The sequence below is a fragment of the Sus scrofa genome, chromosome 13, assembly GCF_054392235.1.
Source record: "Sus scrofa isolate SSC_HxYL_T2T_F1_AM1 chromosome 13, Sscrofa_HxYL_maternal_Yorkshire_Landrace_v2.0, whole genome shotgun sequence".
In the NCBI taxonomy this organism is placed as follows: Eukaryota; Metazoa; Chordata; class Mammalia; order Artiodactyla; family Suidae; genus Sus; species Sus scrofa.
The window spans coordinates 89,833,718-89,859,267 of NC_139395.1; the positions used below are offsets into that span (position 1 = coordinate 89,833,718).

The window sequence follows — 25,550 nt, forward strand, 5'->3', positions numbered from 1 at the left end:
CTGCCTGGCACTCACCTACCTGGTGGTTATTTCTCAAACACAGCCTTTCACTTCTCCTGGCCCCAGTCCTGGACTGGTCCTTTCCAACAGTTACCTGAATTTCTAGTGTTTTAGATTGACTCTTTAAGACTGTGGCTATGTCTGAAAATTTAAACACCCACAGGGGCTAAGCAGGTGATTTGGGGACCACAACAACCCTAAGAGTAAAGGGACCACTTGAAAGGGTGGGCTCTACTCAGCTCCAGTCCCTTTTGGTGGGGCTCGAATGCTGGCTTGTCCAAGAAAAAATTCAAGATTCAAACTGTCCCAATATTTGCAGCTAATTTAAAAACACAAGTGTCGGAGTTCCTGTTGTGGCTTAGCAGGTTAAGAACCTGACATAGTATCTGTGAGGATGAGGGTTCGATTCCTGGCCTTGCTCAGTGGGTTAAGGATTCAGTGTTGCCACAAGCAGCAGCGTAAGTGACATATTAAGCTCGGAACTGGCGTGGCTGTGGCTGCAGGCTTGTAACTGCAGCTCCTGTTCAGTCCCTAGCTGGGGAATTTGCATATACCATAGGAGTGGCAGTAAAAATAAAAATTAAAAAAAATTTAAAAATAAAAGCGCAAATGTCATGTGGGCCAATTAGAGCCCATGTGTCGAGCCCAGAGACAGCCATTTCCCAACATCTGCTTTATAACAAGGCACATTTCGGTGCAGGGACAAGCCCTGGCAGCTCTCATGCTAATCCTCAGCACTCTGGGCAGCTCAGCTGGCACTGGTGAGCCTGTGGGTACCTGGGAGGCTTCTGCTGCCCACTGGTCCTGCCCCCTGCCCTGCCCCACTGCAGCATCTCAGTTCTGACCTTCTCCAGCACCACTGCCCCCAGCAGTCACAAAGACAAGAAGGAGGCCTCCTTCCTAAAAACCTGCCTTTGCAGCCAGGGTCCCTTAACCAAGTGTACATGCAGCCCAGCAGCCTTTAAACCTAGAAATCTGCTTGCATCTTGCCTCTTAAAAAGTGGCTTCCCATTACCCACAGGCAGCATTCAGCCACTGAAGGAGGTATACACGGAACTCTCCTCCAGTAAAGGCTGCCTTCCGCTACACTCGGCTTCTAGCCACTTGTAACTGTGCTACCCAGCCCCTGTCCTCCAGGCAAGCACATCTCAAGCTTTCTCACCTCTGACTCTTTACTGCTGTTCCCTCTGCCCAGAACACCTTTATTCTAAGGCCACCCATTCAACAAACTTACTCCTATCCTTCAAGATTCAGCTGGACTTCACCTCCTCTATGCCTGATCCCCACTCACTGGAGAACTGGCCTCTGTCACCTTCGTGATACCTCCACATACCCTCTTCTCCCCCTGCATGCCTACTCAGGCCTCTGTCTTGTCTGCTTGCCCTTCTCCCTGGTACTATTGAACTTGTAATTGATTACTGGCCAATCACAACCATCCAGTTTGTGCGCCTTCTTGGTTATGTCTGTCTTCCTTCCCAAGTTGTCAGTTCCATGGGGGGAGAGGTTCTGTCTGTCTTGTTCAGGCACAAGCCTGGTGCCCAGCTCTTGCCTGAGGCCCAAGTTTGCTACAGGATGGGCAACTGGACACTCCCCAAGATGGACAAGGGCCCTGATACAGACATAGGTTTCTCTCTGATGCCAGCTCCTGTCTCAAAGCAAAGCCCCCAAGAGGTGCTCCAGGAACCTGAGGGAGGGGGGAAGGGAGCTTACCTGAACGCCACAGAAAGGTGGTTCCCAGGCAGCGGTGATGTGGGGAGAGTGTGACCCCACGCAGCGGGCTAGGGTGCCCGCCCTGCCCACGAGGTGGAAGAAGCTGTATCTGTGCTCACGGGCCCTCTCGGTGCTTTCTGGTAGCTTTTCTCTACTTTCCTCTTTCTTTAATGTGTTTATGCCACCTTGGTTCTGAAAATACAGATAAACAGACTAAACGTTGCTTTACTGCGGGGCGCGAGAAGGAAATCTCAAGACCACGCGGGGCGGGGGACCACGGGCAGGTGCCAGCGGGATCAGACTCCCGGGGCTCCCGAATGGCCATCGGGGATGCACGCTGGGAGCGGGGTGGGCAAGAGGAGCCCGGCTGGCCCCGGGGGTGCCGGGGAGGGGACGCTGGGCTGCTGGAGGAACGCAGAGCCGAGTAACGGGCGCCCCTGGGCCTGACGCTCAGTCAGGACGCAGGGCTGGTACCCCTATGTCTCTCGGACGGTCGGGGCCTGGTGTCTCCAGCGTTTCACCGGAGGGCTCCAGCGAGCGAGCGACGCCCTCTAGTGGCCATCTGCCTCTCTGCCTGGCTCGGGTGGCCCCAGCGAGGGCGGCTCTGCAAACCCCAGCGCCTGCCCACTGCCGCCTTTGGTGGAAAGAGAAAAAAAGGCCCTGACCACGGTCCGCTCCTCAAGTTCCTCATAAGAACATGGCATGATAATTGCATCTCACTGGGCTGTGGTGACGATTAAAGGTGCAAACGCACGTGATGCTCTTCGGGCAGTGGTTAGGTGCTCGACACACCTGAGCTGTAGAAACGCTGGGCTGCAGGAATCCTTCTGGAATCTGGCTGTGCACGGAGAGGTGGCTGGGGTCAAGAAGCGAGAAGAGATCAGCGTGAAACCTGCCTCGGTCTTTCTCAGTGGGGACGCAAGGGAGAGCTTTGGTCTCATCTGGACGCACTGGTTCCTCTTCTGTAAGCGCTGTGGTGAGGTGTAAAGAAGCCCAAAGCTTAAACAAATGTTGGGCCCCATCTGGGATCTCTGAGGTCACGTTTATGGATTTGGTGTCTGTAGAAGGGGATGCCTGGCCTAAGGCATACTGATGGACCATGACGTGAGCAACACACTGGGAGCCTGAATGGATGCTCCTTTAAACCAGCTGCCTCATTCTGCCCCAAGACTCAGCCTTTCTGACTCCCAGCCCCAGGCCTGGGGTTTTAGGGCACAGATGGGGAGAGAGAGGAGGGGAGAGGGGAGGGAGGGAATAGAGTGGCTTCCACCTCACCCTGTGCAGGGGCCTCCATGGAGCTCTGGTCAAGAGGGAGGCTGCAAATAGGAGGTTCCAACAAGCACCAGACTGGGGGCTCCCTGTGATGTGTTGGGTGGGCCGTGTGGGCTGGAAGTACAAAGAGGACCACTCCCGGAGAGATGGCAGGGCCCATCCAGAAGCCCCTTCCCAGGGCAGACAGAGTCCAGGTGGGGACCCGAGCTAGGAGGACCTTCCTGGGATGGGTTGGCTGGGGCTCTGAGGCTCTCCTCCAGGCCTGGGTGGAAAGAGGTGGGCACAGGCACTGACCTAGGAGCCTGCTGTAAGTCCACCCTCCAGAGCCTCCAGGAACCTCTAAGCCCAGACCTGACCGCCTCTCCAGAGATTCTCTCTGCTCTCCTTGATGCCATCTGTGTCCAGTGAGTTCTCAGGACTGGCACAGATTTTCCCACTTCCTGACCTCTGCCTGGAATGTCTTCTCCTGCACCTCTTGGGGTACCTTGAAATCCAGTCCACTCCATGAGGATGGATCAAGCCCCTTCTCTGACCTCTCTGCTGAATGACCACGCAGTGTTTGGACTTCGTTAAGGTCTTAATCTCGCTCCTAATTATGTGTCCTTGAAGAGTAAGCATCATTTATGTGTCATCAGATACAAAGGGAATATGTAAATGAATAACAGCTGGGAGGGGCCTCCTGTTCTCCATCTGGAGGGTAAGACTGGTTGTATTGGCTTCCTTAGAGCTGGTGGAAGCTGTGGGTGAGATTCCTCCCCTGGGGATCGGCTCAGCCTCACCGCCTCTTCCAGGCCCTTCTCTTTGGCTCCGCCACAAGACCCTTTGCGCCAGCAAGTCCCTCCCATCTCAGGAGAACCTGCGTGTCCTCTGCCACTACTCCATCTCTGCTTCCTCTGAGCCAGCCTTCCCCTCACTTCCCCGTTCCTCTGCAAACTGCAGACAGGCTGCTCAGCCTTGCCTGGAAATCATCTCCTCAGCTCTGGGGACCCAGCATTGATGCTGCCTCCTTTGGAGAACGTCTCCTGGCTCCTCCCCCCTCCTCCATCTGACAGTGTTGGCTTAAGTGTCTGATGAACATCTATGTCCATCCTGGTTCTCCCTGGTGATGGAGGAGGCTTGAGCTTGTCCCTGTTGGTTTTCTGCCTCTTCTGAAGTCACAGACGTTTTCTCTTTCCCCATCCCTGTGGCCGTACGGCAGGGACACCGACTAGTTCTGGCCAGTGGGCTGGGAGCAGAGGGGAAGCATGTTACCTCTGGACCAAAACGTTTGCTTATCAGTGCATGGCCTTCAAGGACTCCCTGGGCCTGCCTCGCCCATCATGACATGGATGGATGGAGCCACCCCTTGGAGGTCACTGCCCCAGAGAGTCACCCAGACCCACAGTGGACTTTAGGTGAGCAAGACACGAACTCCTGCTGTGTCATGTGACAGACTGGTGAGGTTTGTTACCATAGCACAGCCATGCCTGTCCTGACTGAGCTTCCAGTTAAAAGAGTTTGTTAAATGAATGGATGGCTTTGTGAGCTGCAAAGATCTGCACATATTCTAGGTATTGTTGTTGTCATCAAGCTGTAGCAGGTGCCCCAGGGGTGGGCGCAGGGACTTCAGCAAGCTGCAGTGACACCTGCGTAGCATGGTAACAACACTGCAGGGGTAGGGAGGGGGGTAGAGAGTGGATAAATGGGCAGGGTGTGTCATGGGAGAAAAACTTTCTCTCACTTACGGTTTGCCAAGGGCTTGCCCAGGACCTGTTTACATATTTAATCTCTGATGAAAGGTTATGATGAATTCTGTGCTGTTGGCAGGAGAAAAACATTTCTCCCAGGTATTTATTTCCTATGGTTGTAAAAGGAGGTATGTCTCTCTTGGATTCACAGGGGTTTTTGTTTGTTTTTTCCTCTTTGGCTCTGTCTCTGTCTCTGTCTCTGTCTCTGTCTCTCTCTCTCACACACACACACACACACACACACACACACACACACACACACAGAGCCCCTGCCAATTTCTCTGGGAATCTGTGATATAATATTTTCATATCAATTTGATACTGTCTGGAGTCAGTCTCAGATGAACTGTATCTCTCCATCTTTGAAAGCCATTGAAGAAAATCACCATTTGGCTTTGCTTCCTGAGCAAGACTCTGCTAACCCATCAGCAGGTGGGGGTGTCTCCTTGAAGGGCTGTCTGTGTGCCGCTCTCTCAGGGCCTTTTCTGCTGAATGCCTTTTCCTCTTTGTCCCTTTTCTCCGTGACTCTCCTTTAACTCCTGCTGCTATGGGGCTGACCCAGCCCTGGTACATGAACAGTTGTAATGTTCTTGTTATTTGAATAGAAATATTACCTGGTTCTCTCCACCTCCACTACCCTTGGTAGATTCCCCCGCCTCCCTTCCGTGCGTCAGTGAACTTCTGTGGGAACAGAGGGGCCTCCCCCAATTTCAGAATGACTCAGAAGGGGAGGTGGAGCAGACAGAGAGGGCTGGCCAGTTGTTATTTGCATAAAGTTGACCATAATGGTTACGTCCTTGAGGTCAGATTCCTCATTTTCAAATGGGGCCTAAGATTGGTCTGGCCTCCAGCACGGGGCTATGGGAAAGCTCAGCCCGGAGGGCGCTGGCTCAAAGGATACTGTGGAGCTATGGCGTTGAATGCTCACTGCATTTCCCCACTCCTGTGCCAAGAAGCTCCAAGGAAGGATGGGATTATAAAGGTTCCCGCAGACCCTTCCCTTCCTGGCTTTTTTGTTCCACCCTTGAAGGACTGCGAGAGGAAGTGGAGCAGAGGGGTGGGCTTCCTAGGACTGGTTGGAGCTCAGGAGGTGGCTCTAGTCCTGGGATCTGGCTTCTGCACGATTTCCAGGCTCAGGGCGAGGCAGGGCTGTCAGGGTGCTTCGGACTGGGAAGGGACCCAAGACCCACAATGGCAGGACCCAAGGGCCTGTAGGTGGCTCTGGGAGCCAGACCCAAGGCTGGCTGCTGTTGCATTTCCATCCAGCCCGCAGCAGGAGGCTTGAGGTCAGACACAACGGATGTAAAGGAATGACTGTTTCATGTTTTGCACTCTCAAGCTTGCAGAGGTAGAAGTCCATCCCAGGACCAGTAAGGATCTAGTATAAATGTAGGCTCTTGCATCACCTGCCATGCCCACTAGCCCCTGACTGCAGCCACCCAGGACATCTCATTCACTTTGTTCTCTTCCACTCACGTTTAAACTGACCAGAAACCTATTGAGAGTCTGCTTTTCAGTGGTCTAAGCACCAGTGGGTGCCCCATAGCTCTGAGGACCCACCACACAGGGTTTGACAACCATCCACATCAGCCCTGCACGAGGGGCCAGTTAAAAATGCCACTCCTGGCCTCCCCCATCCCCATTTAAACTGTCTCTGGGGCTGGGTGGAGAGGGTTGGGAATGTGCATTTATGAGAGTCTAACACTCAAGGCAGCTTGTCCAGCTTTGCTCCAGAAGTGAAATGAAGGTGACACCATTATCATCCCTGCTGGCAGGTTTGCTGTGGGAGCAACAGTACCAGCTGTGACCAAGGGATCAGTAATGATTTTGGCATTAGTTCTCTTCTGGGTTATGGACTTATTTGTATCCAATCCCACTTCTGCAGATAAACTCAAGGGGAGTCCCCTGGTGGTCTAGTGGTTAAGGATATAGCATCGTCAGTGTTATGGCTCAGGTTCGATCCCTGGCCCAGGAACCTCCACCTGCCATGCATGTGGCAAAGAAACACAAAACACAAAAGCAAAACCTCAAGGGCAGGGATCAGGCCTCCTGAGAGCCCAGCACTATAGGGCCTTGATAGTTACCTGCAGAGCTTCACTGAAGGGATAACAGGCGCCTGCTGCCTGCCCTGTACCAGGAAGGTGGGTTGAGAGTGGCATCACCTGCCATCCCCATGGCCATGGGCCCCCAAAGGTTGGGGCAAGGCCACCTCCTCTTCCCCGAAGGCCCAGGTTCTGGCCTGCTCTCTGACAGATATACATGACAACACACATTCATGACCAAGTTACATCGATAGCAAAATTATAATATATTAATAGCAATATCATAATAGAATAAAGGTTTAGGAGGGCAACCATCTTCCATAATCTGAAGGTTGACATTCATTGTTCACGAGCTCAGCTGAAGACAGTGCCTTCAGAATTCGGTTAAATTGCAGCAAGAAGGACCAGGGTTAGTTGCAGGAAATCATTTTCTAAGCAGGACCATTTTAAAGGCTGAAACTTGCCCCTGAGGTTGCATGGAGCCATCCTTCCTGAGTGAGATCCAAGGACACAGAACCAGTGGCTTTGGAATCAGGCTGTCTGTAACAGTGGCTTTCACAAAGACTTCGGTCTCGTGGCAGTGGGGCCTTTCCGGAGGTGGTTTCTGGAAGGGTCTACCAAAGGGAGCAGCACTCAAGAGATCCATATGTGACCACGGCCAGCGCTCACCTGCTCCAGAGGACATGGCAAGTCAGCTCTTTGTCTGGCAAAGGCCAGGAGCAGGCTCAGTCTGGTAGGGCGTGGACGGTCAAGGTCCCGTTGACAGTGTCCGGGTTCTTGCTGTGCATCCCTTGCACTGTCCAGCAGGCTCCACTCTGGGAGGGGGCCTTACTGTGGATGGAGCGGGGGTAGGCGAGACCACAGGCGAGCTCGGGGAAAACCATGCCCTAGTGCTGCCTTGCACAAAGTCGGTCTCCAAAAAATAAGATATTTGTGGATAAAGGCCTCCTTTGTTGGCTTCTGTCTTTGAACCTCCACCGCACAGCAGCAGCACCTCTCAGCCCCAGCCCAGGAGAGGCGCCCACCTCCCTGGAGGTGGTGAGAAGAGGTTGAGAAAATGTGGATGAACTCAAGTCTATTTGAAACAGGAACGTCAACCTCTCAAGCTTCTGCTTGCTGGGCTGCAGGTGGCTGCGCGGCTTGGTGGATTTTGACATTCCCTACCTAGGCTTCTTCACTGGTCTTGCTGACATCCCCGACTGCTTCTTTACACTGCGATGTTCAGGCTAAAAGGCGAGACGGGAAGCCCGTGTGAAGCCACCTCATCTGCGCCCGTAGGGGTGTGTGTGTGTGTGTGTGTGTGTGTGTGTGTGTGTGTCTGCAGCGGGAAGGGAGGTCTTCCCACCCCTGAGAGGTGAGGTGTCTGGCCTTCGTGCTGTGGGGTGGAGGCGGGGGCTGGGAATCACAGCCTGCCTCAGGTTCTCACCACCGTGCGCAGCTTTCTCCGTTTGAGATGTGCCCCTGGAAAGACAGAGATGAACGTGCGCAGACCCGTGTCCAGAAGGGTCTAGAGTTCATGTGAACAGCGTTGGGACGGTCCATCCCTGGGGACTGGTCCCAGCTCTGGTGCCTGAGTGTGGGTGATGGAGAAGGGACCAGCTGGCCATACTTCCCAAAGTGGCCTCTTGGGGCAGGAAGTGAGGATCGGAGGGGAAGGGAGCCAGACCCTCCTGGGCTCAGAGGAGGCGCAGAGGGGGCCGAGCCCAGATGTGTAGGGGGCTGCAACCAGGCTCTCTGTCCCTAGCCCCCTCCCTTCTCCTCTGACAGATACCCGAGGTCTCCTCAGTTAGAAAACCACTCCCTGAGGGCTCGGGGACAGGGGCTGCCTCCGTGAGCGTCCCCACTGTGCCAGATGAGCCTGGGCCTGTGGGGACCCCTCCCAAGGTGCCAGGGAAGATCCCACCTCCAGCTCTGTGCCCACCCGGCCCTAAGGGTCTGTGGAGGGCTCTGGGAGGAGGGGACAGGGAGGCAAATGGCGATGGGCTTTTCTTCCTACTTAAGAAACAAAAAGGAGATGCCGTGTTAACATTAGTAATATGGGCGGGTGTGGGAGCAGGTCTGCTCTCGGGGCCGGGTGGTGGCTGAGGTCGAGGGTCAGATGAGGCCGGCGGCCTTCTCCTGCACATTGTACTCCTTGTTCTTCTTCACCCGCCAGCTGGTGAAGAGGAGCAGCAGCGTGCCCAGAGCCTTGTAGCCCACCTGCAGGCCCAGGTACCTGTGGGGCGGGGGACAGGACCCGTGAGGGGTGTGGTGGCTCTGTGGCCTGTGTCTCACATCATCATCACAGTGGCCCAGGCCATGTGTCTTTACCACTCAGGCCCCCCGGGTGGGGACCACTTCCTTATTCCTTTTATCCACTGGACTATACAACTCTGAGGGAGTAGGCAGGAACAGACCTGAGACTCCCCATCCAGTGCTCCTCCTCCCTATCCAGGTGCCACCTCCCGCCCTGAGAGGCCCACACACTGCAGCACAGCTTCCTGGAGGGTCCTGCCCACACAGCATGGCCAGAAGGAGAGGGAACCTCTTCACACCCCTCCCCCAGCCCTCTATGTCACTCCCACCCTGTTTCCAGCTCCCTCCAGCCCCCTCCAGCCCCCTCCCCCAACTGTTTCCATCTGTGGCTGGATGGGTACAGAATTCAGTAGCACTGCAGCTGGGCTCCGACCCATCCGCCCTTGGCCTCTGCCAGGAGTCGCGATGGGCCACCCCTTTCCAAGCAGGGGAAGGCTGGCCTAGCATCACTGTTCCATGGCTTCTGCCTCTCCCTCCGACAAACCTCTTTCTGCTGTTGTCCCTCCCAAGGGCCAGCAGGGACCACAGATGGGAGCCATGTCAGAGCATCTGCTGGGTCTTGTTACCTGGATGGTTCTCTATGAGCCCCAACGTGCCTGTCACTGGTGGCCCCGCTCCCTGCCCATGGCTGCACCCCCGGGTCCTCCCCCTGCAAGGCCTGACAGCCCCACAGTTGCCACTGGAGCAGATGACCACCCTCTGCTGGGGCCTGGGGCCTGGCTGTTGTGCGGGCCCTCACCTGTCTCGGAGAGCGTCATTGTCGTAGTAAGCACAGGCCCCCCGCCTCCCCGAGCACTGGGAGCTCCACCGGATGCAGGAGTAGTCGATGGTGAGGCCGTAGAGGGCTGGAGATGGCAGCCAGGCTGGCATCATTAGGAAGAGAGTTCAGAGAGCTCAGGTCACATGGAGCTGCCCGCAGAGGTGCCCGACAGGGTGGGGAGCAGAGCTCCCCAGCGCCCCCGTGCGGCCCACACACATGAGAACAGCTTTTGCCCCATCCCCCGGAACCAGGGGAAGCAGAAGAGCCTTCCTTGGAGCCTGAATTACCCTTTCACTAGAGGCTTAGAAGAGAACAGGAAGCCGAGGCATCCTTTCAGGGCAGAGTGAGTCACAGATGTCACCTCGTGCCAGCTTGGACAGATAACACAGTTCCCACACTTGGGATTGGCCTCAAGTGGAGATGTGCTGGGCTCCATGAGGTGGCCTGGAAGCTCTCTAGGACACCAATTCCTCACGCCCTCACAGCCACCCAGAGGTGGGTGGGTGCCCTCATTATAATGGGGAGGAAGGTGGGCTTGGCTGGCTCACCATTGCATAGCATAGAAGGGTCAGGGCTGGACTCTGAACCCTCGTTTTCTGAGGTTCAAATCTCATGTTCTTCCACGACACCAAGCTTCCCTGTTGGCTTAGACAACATCCCCAACACCCTGGCTGTTCAGAGCCTCTGCCCCAAGCCCCTTGATCTTCCTGGCAGCTGAGTGGCGAGAAATGGTCCAGCAGGGGTCCTGCCCTATGACTGCTGACTATGTGGACCTGCCCCGTATCCTTAGCTACAGTTCTAGGCAGTTGCTGGACTGGGGAGGGGCTTGGACAGATCCACACCCAGGCCAGACCACTCTGTTCTCAGAACCACCGAAAACAGCCTTCCAGTGTCTGTTTAGGGCCCTTAAGCTGCTTCTGGAGGGAAGAAAGAGGCAATTTTCTTGCAGCTCTGCCCAGAAGCGGAAATCTTCAAGAATCTGCCTCTCTATTCAGACCAGCTCACTCCCGAATGTCCAGGTGAGCGGGGGATGGAAACTGGTCACAAGGACTGACCTTCCTGAAAGATGTTCCCTGAATAGAAATGAAGTCCAGACAAATTTCCAAACTCAGTCCCAGTGGGTGGTTTAAAACTTGCCATGTCCTTTTTTTTCTACCCAGGGTAGACTTGCATTCTCAGGTGACAAATGGTTCCCTCCAGCCTGGGTTTTCTATCTGCGGCCCCACATTGAGTGGTCTGAACTCAGATGAAAAAAACAAAGGAGCAGGTGCTTTAAGCCACAAGAGAGGAGTTGTTTTCACAGTGGTTGGAAGAAACAGGGCAGGGCTTTCCAGAGTCCATCCTGGCTGCTGTTGGGCTGGGCAGAATGTGAGGCTTCCTTCCCAGGGGAGGTTTCACGGCAAGTTACAAATGATATGTTATAAAAGGAATGGCACTATGATGACGACCGTGCCTCTGTCACCAGGGTGGGGTAACCCCAGCACCCTGTGTCCTCTGTGCTTATAACATAGGCCAGAGGAGCAGGGTCTGAAGGGGGGCTTCTGGGACCAAGACTGAGAAACCCCACTGAAAAAGCTGGTTCGGTCCTCATCATCCCAGGCCTCACCCAATCTTTGGGGGAGTGCCCCGCAGAGGCTCCCGCCCGGCAGGCCCCAAGAGAGACATCACCCCCACACCCCAACAGGACCATGGCAGCTGCCACAGGGCGAAATGCAGCCCAGACTCTTGGGTGATAACGCACTGAGGGCTCTGCAGGGATTTCAGCATTTAAGGCCAGAAAGCGCAGCTGGATCGCAACTGAAGCCCTTCCACTGCAGTCACCATATTCCCAGCTGCACTGCGTGCCCCCGGGTCCTCAATAAATCTGTCCTCTGTTGGAACCAGTCCCTTTACTTCATGTACCTGCCACTGCAAGGGTCTCCCTATTAGTGTCCTGTGTTTCATCTAATGGTTGGAGGTGTCCAGAAGGGACAGTCTAGTGTGAGCAGTCTGGGAAAGGGCCTGGAATGTCCCTGCGCCCGGGGAGGGCAGGTGTTCCCTGCTGCCCGCAGGCTGCTTGCCCTCCTGAGGCCACTTCTGACCACGGTGCACAGTCCCTTCCTCCGTGGCTCTGGGCTGCTTGACAGCAGGGTTTGCCGGCAGAGGGCCCCGCTTTGCTGACTAGAGGCAGGAGGAGTGGATTTTGTAAAATGGAAGGGAAGCCAGGGCTGAGCTCCGCTGCTGTTCTGGCTGGGACAGGAATGCAAAGTTTTGTTCCTACAGTGAATTCTTGGAGAGAGAGATGAAAAAAATACCTGCCTTCAGTGTTCTATTAGGTATTCTCAGCTGTGCCCACTTTTCCTTTTTCTTACATAATTCAGTTTGGAATTAATGCCATAGACAGAATCTTTCCTAACCTCAAGCGGCAGGGAAACCACCCATACGGGGTTTGCTGTCTGTGGTTGTGTTGATGACGTGCAGCTTTTCTTTACAAGAGAGATGAGGCAGGGCTTCCCCCGTCACCACCCTGCACCCCACAGCCCTCCAGTTCCCCCTCACCTGGGGCCACTCCGACACTTACCCAGCAGACGCATCAGCAAGAACTGTACCCCGATGGCAAATGACTTTTCCTCCTGGTTCACCACACTGAGAAGGCAAACAGGAAATCAGCAGCAGGAGGACTTCCCTTCCCTCCCGCAGCTAGCCTCAGGGCACATCAGAACTTGCCCTCGTGTGGCCTGACCGGGTTCACCTGGGACCCTGTGCTCCTGTTGTTCCTCTCAGTGCTTCTCAAGGCATGACCACTGGCCCAGAAGCAGCAGCTTCCCTTGGGAACTTGCGAGAAATGCACAGTCTCAGGCCTCACCTCAGACACAGAGTCATACTCTGGAGGTCGGGCCCAGCGATCAGTGTTGTGGGAAGCCCTCCAGGAGATTCTGCGCACATGCAGGTTTGAGAAGCACTGGTCTCTAGGATTTTCAGGGCTGCCCAGAGCCCCCTTCAAGAGGTAGAGGGCAGAGTGTCTGGAGGCAGAGAGGATGCTGAAGGCCATGTTTACGGCAGCAGGTCTGACCAACTCCCATGGTATCTTCCAGCAATAGAAGACAGCCCTGGAGTTCCCATTATGGCTCAGCGGTAAGGAACCCAACTAGTAGCCATGAACATGAGGGTTCGATCTCTGGCCTCACTTAGTGGGTTAAGGATCCGGTGTTGCCCTGAGCTGTGGTGTAGGCTGCAGATGCAGCTTGGATCCAGTGTTGCTGTGGCTGTGACTGGCAGCCACAGCTCCGATTCAACACCTAGCCTGGGAACCTCCATATGCTGCAGGTGTGGTGCTAAAAATATGGGGGAAAAAAAAAGGAAAAAAAGAAAGAAAGAAAGAAAAAAGACTGCCCTGAGGCAATGTGCGATTAGGGCCCCTGGGCTGTCCGATCTGGTATACAACTAAAAGAATCTTCTAGTGGGTGCTGGCTTCTTGGGCATATGACCCAGGTGGCCAGGGCCCCACACTCAGAAAAGCCTTGTGTTTTTCTTTAAGGCTCTGCTGTGGCTACCCTGAAATTCATAATGAGTTTGAAACCGGGAGCCTTGCATTTCCATTTTGCATTGGGTCCTGCAAATCATGCAGCCAGGCCTGCCTCCACCCTTCTCCCTTCCAGAGGAGGAAGGGGCCTGGCTGAGGAAGGAAGTTCAGAGAGGGAGGAGGGAGGCTGTCTGGAGGAGGGACTGCCAGCTGGGCGTGGAGCAGAGATACCGCCATTCATGAGGTGGGGAGCCATGAGGTGGGCAGCAGGCTTCCCCGTGCCCTGGGCACCCATGCTCCTGGCTGGGTGCCAGTGGGTGTGCTGAGGGGACAGCAAGGAAGGGAACTCAGAAGCAATCCCCAGGTCTCCACACACCTTTTGTTTTTCTTCCACAATTCTGCCAGCAAACTACAAAGCGACCATCTTTCAGCTAATCTGAGGGATGGAACAGGGGTAGAGGGGCACCTACTGGGATTCCCTCCCATGGAAAATGCCTTGGATCTCAATGTAGTGGATGCTCCTTTGTTGCCCAGAGATCCTTCAAGGGTCTAATCCCTAACAGATGCTTCTGTGTCTTGGTCCTTATCCCTGGGCAGACCCTTGGATTCTCAACTAATTGGGACCTGGGAAACCCCGATTTGGCTTCTGATGGAGAGCTTGAGCCCCTTCTGGTCTCTGCCCCTTTGGCCCTGAATTAATGCTGCCTCTCTGACCACTCTCTTTTCCTGACACATTTTCAGCAAACCTTCACTCCCCGCCTGTATGCCTATGCCTGTTTGGGGGCCAGGACTGATACAAATAAGGCCTGGCTCACTCACAAAGTCATCTTGAGGCCTCTCCTTCTCCACAATACACAGCATCCATACTTTCATCTCTCCCAGTGGGATTTATCTTTAAACCCTTTTGGGATACTGGGGCCTCTTCTCCATTTTCACACCAGCCCCTGACCAACCTTGGAAGGGAGAGATTTTCTAGAGACGCCCATCCCGTGGTTGGACAGGAGTCCTCTGGGAGGTGACAGGAATGCCCTTCCCTCGCACTCAGAGATCTCCCTAGAAGATTTCCTTATCCTATTCCCTCTCTTCATCATGGCCACTCTCACACCTTTCTCAGGATTACAGGGTCCACCCTGGCCCAGCTGACCTGCATGCAAGCAGGGAACTCCACTCAGGGGGCCTTGGATGAAGGCACAAGTAGTTGGAAGGCATGGATGGGGAGCGGCAAAGGAGAGGGAGGCAGTGGTGTTGGGAAGGCAGTCAGTTTTGAGCATCTCTACACATTTCTGCAGAACATGCTAAGAAGGCAGGGTTATGACTGCTCGCGTCTTGGGCCATCTCTCAGGGTTGTGGTAGCAACGAGCAACCTTGAGACAGGAGGTAAAAACCTTCTAGACCAGTAGCAGGCTTGATCTATAGAAGCAGTGGCTCTCCCATGCTCAGCATTCCTCAGCTGTGACCTACGCCCACTGCAGGTGAAACATATACCTGGGCCCCTCCATGTCACCCAGGAGGACTTGGTGGGCAAGGATAATGATGCAACACGAGGCTCATACTGCTTGCTGTGCTTTGCCTTTGACCCAGAAGTCTGCAAGCATCCTTGTGAAACAGTAACAGACATAGGAGCTTGGTAGGTGGCAAAGCTAACCTTTAAATGGATAAAATCCCAGACCTTTCGTCATCTCCTAGGCTTCTGGGGAAAATAGGTCATGGGCACCTAGTTAGCTGTTAATAATAATTTGGTTAATAGGGATCATTAACCAATATGCAAAGCACCCTGTATTTACAAAGCAATTTACCATATACCCCTGACACCAGTTCTTCAACATCAGTATCATTAACCCCTTTTCAGAGCAAACTGAGACTCTGTGAAGACAGCAACACCCAAAGACCTTCAGCCAGTACACAGTGGAGCTGGGCGTTTGACCCTGACCCCGGGCTTCCAAATCCTGTGTTTTTCCCTCTGCTTGCACGCAGGTGAAGACAGGAGGGAGGCAGGCAGGGGGTGAGTTATGTGAACTCGGTTGAAACCTGATTTTCTCTTTTGCAGAGAGTGAGGTAAAGAGAGGCTCATTCCCTGTCCAAACCTCAGGGGCACCTCAGTGTCACCTCAGTGCCGCTGTAATGGGACATCTCTGCCCTCCTGACTCACCTTTCCCTTCTGACCTGGCTCCAAGCACACTGGCTTTCCTTATTTGCATCCTTGCTGTGGCCCTCATTCTGTCTCGAGAACTCTCCTCATGTTCCTTCCTCAATTTTGTGTATCCAGCTGAATTCTCCTCCTCTTGGGACTTAAAGATAAGTGAATCTATAGGCCTCCCTGCAGCGTGGAGCCAGGCAGCCTGGCTTGGTCATGCAGCTCAGCCACATTAGCTCCGCCCTCCTTGTGCAGGTGCAGGATAGAGGGGCAGGGACGTGTGACACGGAATAAGGCCACAGCAAGGGGCTCCGCACAGGCCTGGCACAGGCAGTGCTCTGCTCCGGTGCCTCAGTCTTAGCTTCCTGTATCACCCCAAGAACATTGCACGTTCATGGCCCAAGGATGCTGAGGGCTGGGAGAGGCGGGGGAGCCGAGGAGGAAAGCAGGGGAAGGAGAGTCTCACTCACCGCAGTACCATCATGTAGAGTGGGTTGTGGGAGACGCAGGCTATGAGGGCCACGAAGGAGATCAGGAAGATGGCTGGGAGCAGAAAGTGGGCGCAGGGGATGGGACACGGGCCCGTCTTTGCTGAAGCTGATGCCCCACTCACACAGCTGCAGTTCAGGTAGGTCTTGGAAGGAAAGGGAGGAGAACAGGAGAAACCTGTGTTAATGTTTCACCCCCCACACACTTCAAACGCTTGCCCCAGCTCTTGCCCCTCTGCCCTCCCTGGAGAGCTGGTGATGCTGGATGCGGAGGCTAGAGAGGAGACCAGATGGGGTTTCAAGGTGCCCCATGGATCCCACCTCTGACCATGGTTTGGGCAACAGACACCATCTTCACCAAACCCAGTTGTCCAGCATGGGCTGTGCTCCTCCTGTAGTTACACCCAGGTCGGGATGGGATATGTAGGATTCCAGCTGATAGGGCTCTTCTCTGGGCCAGGCTACCTTGAGCCCAGCAGCAGTGGCTTTGTGGGCTGATGTTTTTGCTATTCGTGTGTTTATTGCGGGGATGTTCAAGGAAGATAAAAATAGGAGATCGGGAGTTCCCTGGTGGCCTAGTGGTTAAGGACCCAGCATCGTCACTGCTGTGGCTCAGATCACTACTGTGGTATCAGTTCAATCCCAGGTCTCAGAACTTCTTCAAGCCACAGGCACAGCCAAAAAAGGGGAAGATATAGCAGTAGGAACACAGTGGGATCCACTGAACTTTCTGCCTGAGAGGAATCCCTACTGTTGGTGAAGGTGTCTGTCTCAAGTCTGTGAATCCACATGACTCAACACAACTCACTTTGTTGGCCACTGCCTATGTTACCTTCCTTCTCACAATGTCTGATGGACCAGCCTATGATCACTTAAGTGTTGAAGCAGTTATAGGGCTAATATTGGAACTAATGAGCTGATATGCTTCCTTCTACTGGGCATTGGAACTACATACCCTCTTTACTTGGGCTGCTGGGAAGCTCATAATTAAGTTATATACAATGCTGCTGCTACTTCCCTCAGTATGGGTTTTTAAAACCATAGATATTTTTCTTTATAATTTGCTTTTTTTTTTCTTGATAGTATGCTAATGGTTTTGGTCTTGATGTGCTTTGTTACTGGAAACTTGTCAAGATTATTTCTGGAAATAGATGAGTCAGAGGTAAGTAAATAGAGATATGAAAACCACAGAAACCACCACAGGCTCCTCCAACTAGAAGGCAACGGAGGGAGCATCTTGTCCAGGTTCTCTGTCCTCCCACTGACTAAGAACCACACTCCTCTGCCTGCAGAGGTGGCTGTGGAAGCAGCCTTGCCCTATCCTTTCAGGGGATGATGGTAAATGAGGGCCAGACTTGTCCGTGCCCTCTGCACAGGCTTAAAGGCATAAGAGGCTTTCTACTCCGAGGGCATCCTCAGGGCAACTGCACAGACTTCTCAGTACTCTTAGAAAAGAAAAACATCCAAATCTTAAGCCTGGCCCCTGTCTTCTCCCCAGCCAGGCAGATGTAATCTCCTCTGGCCACACCAGCCCTGGTCTTTTTCCACTCTGGCTCATTCATGCCCTGGGGTCTTGCACTTGTGTTCCTTCACCTGCGTCGCTTCCCTCCCTGGTCTCCAGAGTGTTGTCTTCTTCTGGTGGCTCGGTTCTAAAGTCACCTTTTCAGGGAGCCCCCAGGCACACTCCATCCCACTAAGAATTTTCCTGGCATGAGTTACTTTCTAAAACTCCCTGTGCATTTATTTGGTAGAATGCAAACTCAAGAGAGCAGGGACCTTGGCTAATGGGTTCCCAGGTGAATTCCCAGCACCCACGGCTATGTCTGGGGTTCGCTAAGTATTTTTCGAATAACAGCACAAATGGCTTGAGTTGGTTTGCTGCTGGCTGACCCTAGATGGCCAAGAGCCGTAGTGTTCAGAGTGCTGGCCGGGACCTAGCCAAGTGAGCATGGTGAATGTGGGCCAGTCGCCAGGAGACACCTGACCTTGCACAGACACACCCCAGGCTGAGGTCGGACCCAGGGTTTTAGTCCCAGATCTGCCCCTAAATAGCTGCAGGCTTCAGGCCAGTTGTGTGGCCACACCCAGGAGGGTCACGAGGGGTTGAACCAAATGCCCTCCATCACCTTTTCCGGCTCTAACCTTCCAGGTCCACATCACAGAGGCCGCCCCCCCTCCATTTATCTGGGCCAGTCCATGTGGCTTTGCAACATGGCCAAGGCTCAGGACCCAGACGTGCCCTTTAGGCTCCACCAGGGTGAGACTGGCAGGCTTCAGCGGAAGGAGTGCTGCTCTGAGCATTGTTAGGCTTCAGGAACGTGAGTTGGTTGGACCTCGGCCAATCTTTCATTGACTTTGGTCTGCAGGCATCTGGTCCTGACCTTATGAACAGGCGGTGGAGAGAAGGTAGGTGTGTCCAGAATGCTGGGAATGACAGGGGTGGAGCCCATCCACCGAGACCCTGGGCTCCTTCTGCCCTTACCAGTTGCTTAGAGGCTATAGAGCTGACATTGATGTCACTGCAGCCGGCGTGGCAGGGGGAGAGGTACTCAACCCCATTGTCTCCGCAAACCGGGTGGAAGAGGGAATCTGGGCACGAGCAGTCCTTGCGGCAGGCGAGAGGCTGTGGATGTATAGAACTTGATGTGCTGCCAGCAAAACAGGAAGTGGGAATCAAACAAAGCAAGACCAAAGGAAAACCTCTCCACTCCAGCCCAGCGTGAGTTCCCCGCCTGGCTAGTGTGCCTGTGCGGCTCTGTTTGTCTTGGGCTGGTGCCACCCAGGGATCTGAATTATGTCTGCTGGAGCCAGCGGAGAATTTCAAGCTGGCTGGTGCTCATGAAGCTGGCCAGTGCTGCTTCTTCTGCCAGTGGATCCCAAACCTACCAACCGGTCATTGGAAAGGCTTGGTTGGGAAACTTCCCACTGCAGGAGGGGTCAAGACAACCAACCTATCGGAACACTGATGAGAGAGATGGCAAATGCTACAGGAAAGTCACAGGCAATAGTCCCCTTGCCTTCTCTTTCATCTGGGCTCAGGCCGGGGCCCCTCGAGGCAATCCAGGGTCTAGATGGCCCCTGCCTCTGGGTCTATACAGCCCTTTCCCAGGTCGCTCCATCCCCCTGAGCAAGGGATTTCACTGGCTAATCTCTCCAATCTCACCATCCTCCGTATCTAATATTCATGATCTTCTTTGGGGAGGGTTGGGATGAACCACAGTTCAGAGTTTTGCTAAAATCATTATACTAATGCACGTTAACTGTAACGGATCATCTCTCATGTGCCAGGCACTGTGCCTGAGGGCTTTTCATGCACTGTTATCACAGTACGTCTACAATTCATGATGCTCCTTTTATGGATGGGAAGCTTGAATATTAGAGAAGTTAAGTGATTTTGCTCAACGAATAAGAGCAGTGCCAGAATGGGGACCAATCTGAGGCCAAAGCCCTGTGCTAAACTCCCAGCACAGCCTTCTCGGCCTCTCAATCCACTGTCACGAGAGCAGAATAAACCGGGGTGGGGGAGGGGGTCCCCATCCTGAGTGACATTCCCTTCCTTCATGCCCACCAGAGACATAAAGAGAAAGACAGAGAAAACACCAAAGCTGAAAAGTATGGCATCTCCAGGTGTTGCAACCTCACTGGGCAAAATCTAAAGGAAGAGGTGTTGAAAGGTGACTCCCAGGAAAAAAAGCAAATGCTTCTTGCTCAGCACCTCCCCTCACGGGCCTCAAAGTCCTTCCTGAACATGAAGCCAGACTTAGAACCTAAAACCACGTGGTTTTATGCAAATCGACAGGTATACTTCACCTGCCCTCTTCCTCACCTGCCCTAATTTTTCAAGTCTGCCATCACGTTCATTGTTCTTTTCCAGATCTTTTCAATCTCCGTTCCTCATCTTTCTTCGGCAGCTCACTGAGACTCTGTAATTCTAGCCGGTACAGAGCTCATGATAAAACATAGCTTATTTCCTGATTCCTGAGCCTCACACCCCTACAGATTATCCTGAAACCAAACTGATTCGTTTTGGGTGTTTCTTTTTTTTTTTTTTTTGTCTTTTTTGCTATTTCTTTGGGCCGCTCCCGCGGCATATGGAGGTTCCCAGGCTAGGGGTTGAATCGGAGCTGTAGCCACTGGCCTACGCCAGAGCCACAGCAACGCAGGATCCGAACCACGTCTGCAACCTACACCACAGCTCACGGCAACGCCAGATCGTTAACCCACTGAGCAAGGGCAGGGACCGAACCCGCAACCTCATGGTTCCTAGTCGGATTCGTTAACCACTGCACCACGACGGGAACTCCCGTTTTGGGTGTTTCTTAAAAAACAGAACCCTACCCCTGATGGCTGGAGGCCCACTTGGACCCTCTGACTTCTTCTGATAATTGAACATAGTATTCAAAATCTGATTTTCTCAGTTGCCACATAAGAGAACAGATGAACAAGGGCAAAGGAGAGAGGACAGTTGAGGAAGCAGGTAAGAAGGTGTCTGGCAGCCACATCCAGGCTCTGGCCTTAGCAAAGAGCACTTCCTCACCCCTCCTGCCCATTACCTGGGAGGGTAGACCTCAGCCACCTTGGGAGTGGAGCAGCCCATGAAGAACAGAGGGGCACAGAGGATCATGGAGATGGTGATGATGGTGGCAGCCACTCGGGGAATGGTTTGCAGGGAGAAAACGAAACGCTTCATGAGGATTCCTCCAAACAGCATTCCCAAGGCCGCGGCCGGGAGGTTCACAGCACCTGTAGACAGACATGCTGGTCTGGGTGCACAGGCCTCCGAGTGTGTGCAGGCCACACATTGAGCTGGACCCCAGAGAAGGGGCATGGCATCCTGAAGGGACAGTCACTGGGTTTAACTGCAATAGTCACAGATAACCTTAACTGAGCATTTACTGTTTACCAGGTATAATCACAGAGTTATCCTGATATGGAGGAGTAAGGGGAGCTCTTACTGCCAGTGGGATGTGGGTTAAGTGTGCATTTATTAAGCACCTTTCATTACCTGGCCCCTCAGTCCAACCTTACAATGACTGCATGGGGTTAGCCAGGCACTGATGGTGCCACCTGCCTATATGCTAGTCAGAGGCCAAAGGCTAGAGGGGTGAGGTCACAGCCAAGGGCCACACAAAAGGTCAAAGGTCACACCCTGACCACCTTGCCACCTCCACAGGACCAAGGTCACTTCACCTGTGAACTGGGCCCCATAATCCACTTGGGTACTTAGTGGGACCACATCAGTGCTTCTCAAACTCAGTTGCAAAACACACCCATGCTGGATGCTGGGCTCCACCCACAGATTCTGCTTTCATTGATTGAGGGTGGGCCTGGGTGTCTGTGTTTCTTAAAGCTCTCCAGGGGAGCCTAAGGTGCAGCGGGGGTTGAGAATTATTGGGCCACATACTCTTTACCCAGGTAAATGTCTTTAAGTCCTTGGAGAAGGAGGGAAAACCCAGGAGGCATCTTGTCTCGCCCCCAGTTCAGTCCTCTGTTGCCCCTGATGGTGTCTGGGCCTTTGGGAGGCAGTCAGGCTTTCAGCCCCTCTGAGGGGAGGAAGTCAGCCCCCAGCCTCCACCCACTCCTGCCTGGAATGATAGGCGACCGAGAAAACTGCCAAGAATATTTTAGGTTGCCGACCAGGAAAAATGTCCTTAAAATTCTTTCTCTTGGGCAAGAACCCTCTGGCTCCTGTCTGTGTCCGGTCTGGCTGCACCTGTCCTTGGGTGGGCGGCGGGAGAGCCTGGCGGCGGCAGCAGCAGCACCCTGGGGACTCACCGATGAGGAAGTTGGCATAGGCCGCCGAGGCGCCATACTGCTTCTCGAGGAACTTGTTGAGGAAGGTGGAGAGGCCGGCAATGACAGAGGAGAAGGTGCACTGGGCCAGGACCACCAGCATGAAGAGCGGGTTCATCAGGAGCCGCAGGAAGATGCGGGGGAACCCTGTGAACAGACCGCCCTCAGGGCCGGGCCTTGGGGCAGTGGTCACAGGGGTCTGTGACGCTGGCCGCTGCCCTTCCTCCCCCCGGGGCAGAAGCCAGGCCCCAAGCTGTTCAGGGGCCAGCTGGGGACACACAGCACTCAGGCTCCCCTCCGTGTGCTCATGGGCTGAATGAAATGAGGACAGGCCTGGAAGAAATCGGGCGAAGGGTGACTATACATGTGAAGGGAGGGAGGCAGACATGGGCCAGACAGTGGGGGTGGGGTTGCCTCGGCCTGAATTTGGGTTGCCTGGTATCTGCAAAGTAGCCGTCACCGGGGCCCCTGGCAGAAGCCCTCATGAGGGATGGGCCCATTTTAGACCACCTGCTCTTACTGCCCCTCACCACACCCAATGCCACACGGGCTGGGCTACCCCGACCGCCCGGCCCCAGGCCAGCCCACCCAGGGCCGCCGGGCCACTCAGTTACGTTTAATGAAATCCACCAGGGAGCTCCTTGGCTTGGCCTCCTCCATCTTCCTTGCCTCGTCCGCCATGGCAGGGGTCCTCTGAGGGCAGCAAAGGGGGTGGATGTTAATGGTCCAGGTTCCCCGAAGCCACCATCTTCCTTGGGCCCCTGATCCTTCTGGTCTTAGTGGCCCAGGGCTGGGCAGTGGTCAGCCACCCCCGGTGTGTGTGGGACTGTGTCCAAAGCAACTATCACTTTTATGTCAGGGATCTGGTGCTTTGGCCGCCAACCAGAACGCATCTGTGCCAGGGCCTCCCCTGGGCAGATTATTGTACATCTCACTGTTGACTGATGCCAAAAGGCATCTGAGTGGGTCTCAGCCCTTGTCTGTCTGTCATGGCTACACATCTTCCCTGTCCTCAGATTCCAGGAGCCGAGGGCTTCTGGGACATTAGGGTCCACAGTGACCTCTGTTTCCAGCTCTCTCTTTCGAGCTTCTCTAAGGAATGCCTGCCTCCTTTTGGCCCCTTGAGTCCTGCTCCAGGCTCTGACCTGGTCTTAGCCTGCACTCTCTGTGCATCCCCCTCAATGAACTCACCCACCACTTCTGCACTTGTCAGCCGCAGCCTGGGGCCCCTAGCTCTGAGCCACCACACAGACACAAGGCCCCCTGAGTGCCAATGCCACTGGGATCCCCAGGGGACTCATCAATAGACCCAGGAGCTCCCATTCATTTAGTGCTTCCTCCACAGTGGGCACAGTGCCCAGCATTCCAAGTGCATTGTCCCTTCCTCATAGCCTCCTTCTGAGATTAGGTACTCCATCTCGGGTATTTTAAAAGAATTAAAAAATTTTTATTTTCGGGTCATACCCATAGCACGTGAAGGAAGTTCCTGGGCAAGGGATCAAACCCACACCACAGAAGTGACAACACTGGATCCTTAACTGCTAAGCCGCCAGGGAAGTCTATCTCCCATGTTTTAAAGCAGAGGAGGAGTTCCCCGGTGGCTCGGGGGGTAAGGACCTGGCATTGTCACTGCGTGGCTCTGGTTACTGCCATGGTGCAGGTTTGATCCCTGGCCTGGGTGCAGCCAAAAAGGGGCGGGGGGCAGAGGAAGCTTAGGAGCAAGGAAACTTGCTTGCCTAAGATCCCTCAGCTAGTTTATAAGTAGCAGAGCTGGATTCAGACTCAGATCTGCCTGAACCCAAACCACCATGATGTGCTGCCAACCTCTGAAATTCTTCCCCAAGACAAGCTGAGCACCTCCCCACCTAGCTGGGCCTAGATCTCACACGCCTCACTGTCAGTCATCCAGCTCTGCCTCTGGTTCTCAACCTTGCCACAGACTTTAGCCCCTCTGCTCCTCCAATCCAGCTCACTGCTGAGTCCTTCTCAGCAGCCCATCCAAGAACATTGACTCCTGCCCTTGGCTCAGCTACTGGGCAGCCCTGGTCCTCAGCTGCACCCCCATCTCTACACACATGACTTCCCGACTCCCCAACCTTTCCCTTGACCTATCTGCCACAATGCCACCAGAGCAGTCACCAGTCACTGCAGTGCCTCAGAACAAGCTTTAGACCCTTCACCCTAATGTCAAGATCCCCACCCAGATTTCTCCTCCCTGTTTTCCACTTGTATCTCTTCCTCATTTCTTTCTCCAATAGATATGAGTGAAAGATGCATGGCAGGTCAGTCTGCTCCAATATGCTCCACTCTCAGCCCACCCTCACACCCTGCAGCACTAGGAATCCCCTTCTTACTCAGTCCTTTAGGATTAGACATGACTGGCTCCATTCAGTGCAAAAGTCAACTGTGCCGGGCCACATCTTTGCCTTTTATTGGCTCTTATTTTTTATTCTTTTTCTTTTTTGACCACCCCACGGCATATGGCGTTCCCAGGCTAGGGATCAGATCTGAGCCATGGTTGTGAACTACCTCACAGCTGCGGCAAGGTTGGATCCTTAACCCACTGTGCTGGGGCCAGGATCAAACCTGTGTCCCAGTACTGCAGAGATGTCACTGATCCCATTGTGCGACAGTGGGAACTCTGCCGCCTAATTCTTTATCCCCCTTTATTATTTATTTATTTTGGGTCTTCCGTTCTTTTAGGGACTCACCTGCGGCATACGGAGGTTCCCAGGCTCAGGGTCTAATCTGGCCAGCCTACGCCACAGCCACAGCCGCACCAGATCCGAGCCGCATTTGTGATCTACACCACAGCTCAAGGCAACACCGGATCCTTAACCCACTGATCGAGGCCAGGGGTCAAACCTGCAACCTCATGGTTCCTAGTCGGATTTGTTTCCGCTGCTCCGCGATGGGAACGCCCCTCTTTATCCCCCTTTAGATGAACTCAGTGTTTCCCAAACTACATTCCCTGGAGCCCTTCCAATCCCTGAGATGCTAACATGGTGAGGGAACACTGAGGAGATGCCATCTTTTGGAACATTACCAGCACTCTCACCTCTCGACGCCTTTGAGGAATCCTGCATTATGTTTAGATTTCACCCAGAATTCACTTAACTTGCTGCAACTTCTCAGCTCTGTTTATCTTCTACCCCTACCTCCTTTTTTGAACTCTCATAATAGGGACAATTGTGGGTTCTCAGAAGCTTACCTCCATCCCTCTGGACATCGCTCGAGGAAAGAAAAAAAAGGGGAAAGAGGAGACAACCAAGGAGGCCGAGGAAATGAGCAGGCCCAGCCACCAGGCTCCTATCCACCGAGGGTCTCCAGGGCTTAAGTTAACCGTAGCTGGAAAGAAAGCAAAGGACGGAAGTGTTTGTTGATTGAATGCTCGACCTGACCCTCCTGGAAAGAGACCCTCTGATCAGGGGGGATTTCTCCCCATAATGGAGAAGAGGTAAGCCATGAACTGGCACCTTGGTCATGATAACATTCCCTCTCCAGGCTATTTTAGGTCTTCCCAGAGAATGGAGGCCACTGGGAGGATCAGGGAGGTTCATCTCAGCTCCTCCAAGGTCAAGGCTGGCAAGCACCGTTTCATCAGTCAATTTCAAACCTATGTCCTTGTGGTATCCAAACCTTCCCTCTTAATCATTAAATGCTACTGCCTCCCAATTTTATTGATTCCTAAGAAAGGAAGCCTCATAACCCTCAGATGCTCAAAAAACCAATCATCCACAGAGTGGGTTTCCAGGCCTCGAAGGAGATGCTTTGTCCCGGCAAGTTTCCCTTCCACATTTAAGGGTATGCCGTTGTTTCTCTTTGTA

General features: G+C 53.8%; 1 protein-coding gene across 3 annotated transcripts in view; it reads right to left on the bottom strand.

The window, feature by feature from the left end:
- Positions 1 to 6,993: 6,993 nt before the first annotated feature.
- SLCO2A1 (solute carrier organic anion transporter family member 2A1) overlaps positions 6,994 to 25,550 on the bottom strand; it is an 82,987-nt gene continuing 64,430 nt past the window's right edge. For 2 of the 3 annotated variants that reach the window (XM_084986524.1, XM_084986525.1), the window contains 9 exons: positions 24,935 to 25,071; positions 22,338 to 22,416; positions 21,706 to 21,870; positions 20,484 to 20,673; positions 18,413 to 18,578; positions 15,913 to 16,076; positions 12,367 to 12,431; positions 9,786 to 9,909; positions 6,994 to 8,966 (listed from right to left, as the gene is read on the bottom strand). In XM_084986524.1, coding sequence (XP_084842650.1) covers positions 8,846 to 8,966; positions 9,786 to 9,909; positions 12,367 to 12,431; positions 15,913 to 16,076; positions 18,413 to 18,578; positions 20,484 to 20,673; positions 21,706 to 21,870; positions 22,338 to 22,416; positions 24,935 to 25,071 — 1,211 coding nt within the window. In that variant the 3' untranslated portion in view covers positions 6,994 to 8,845. 3 annotated transcript variants of the gene reach the window in all.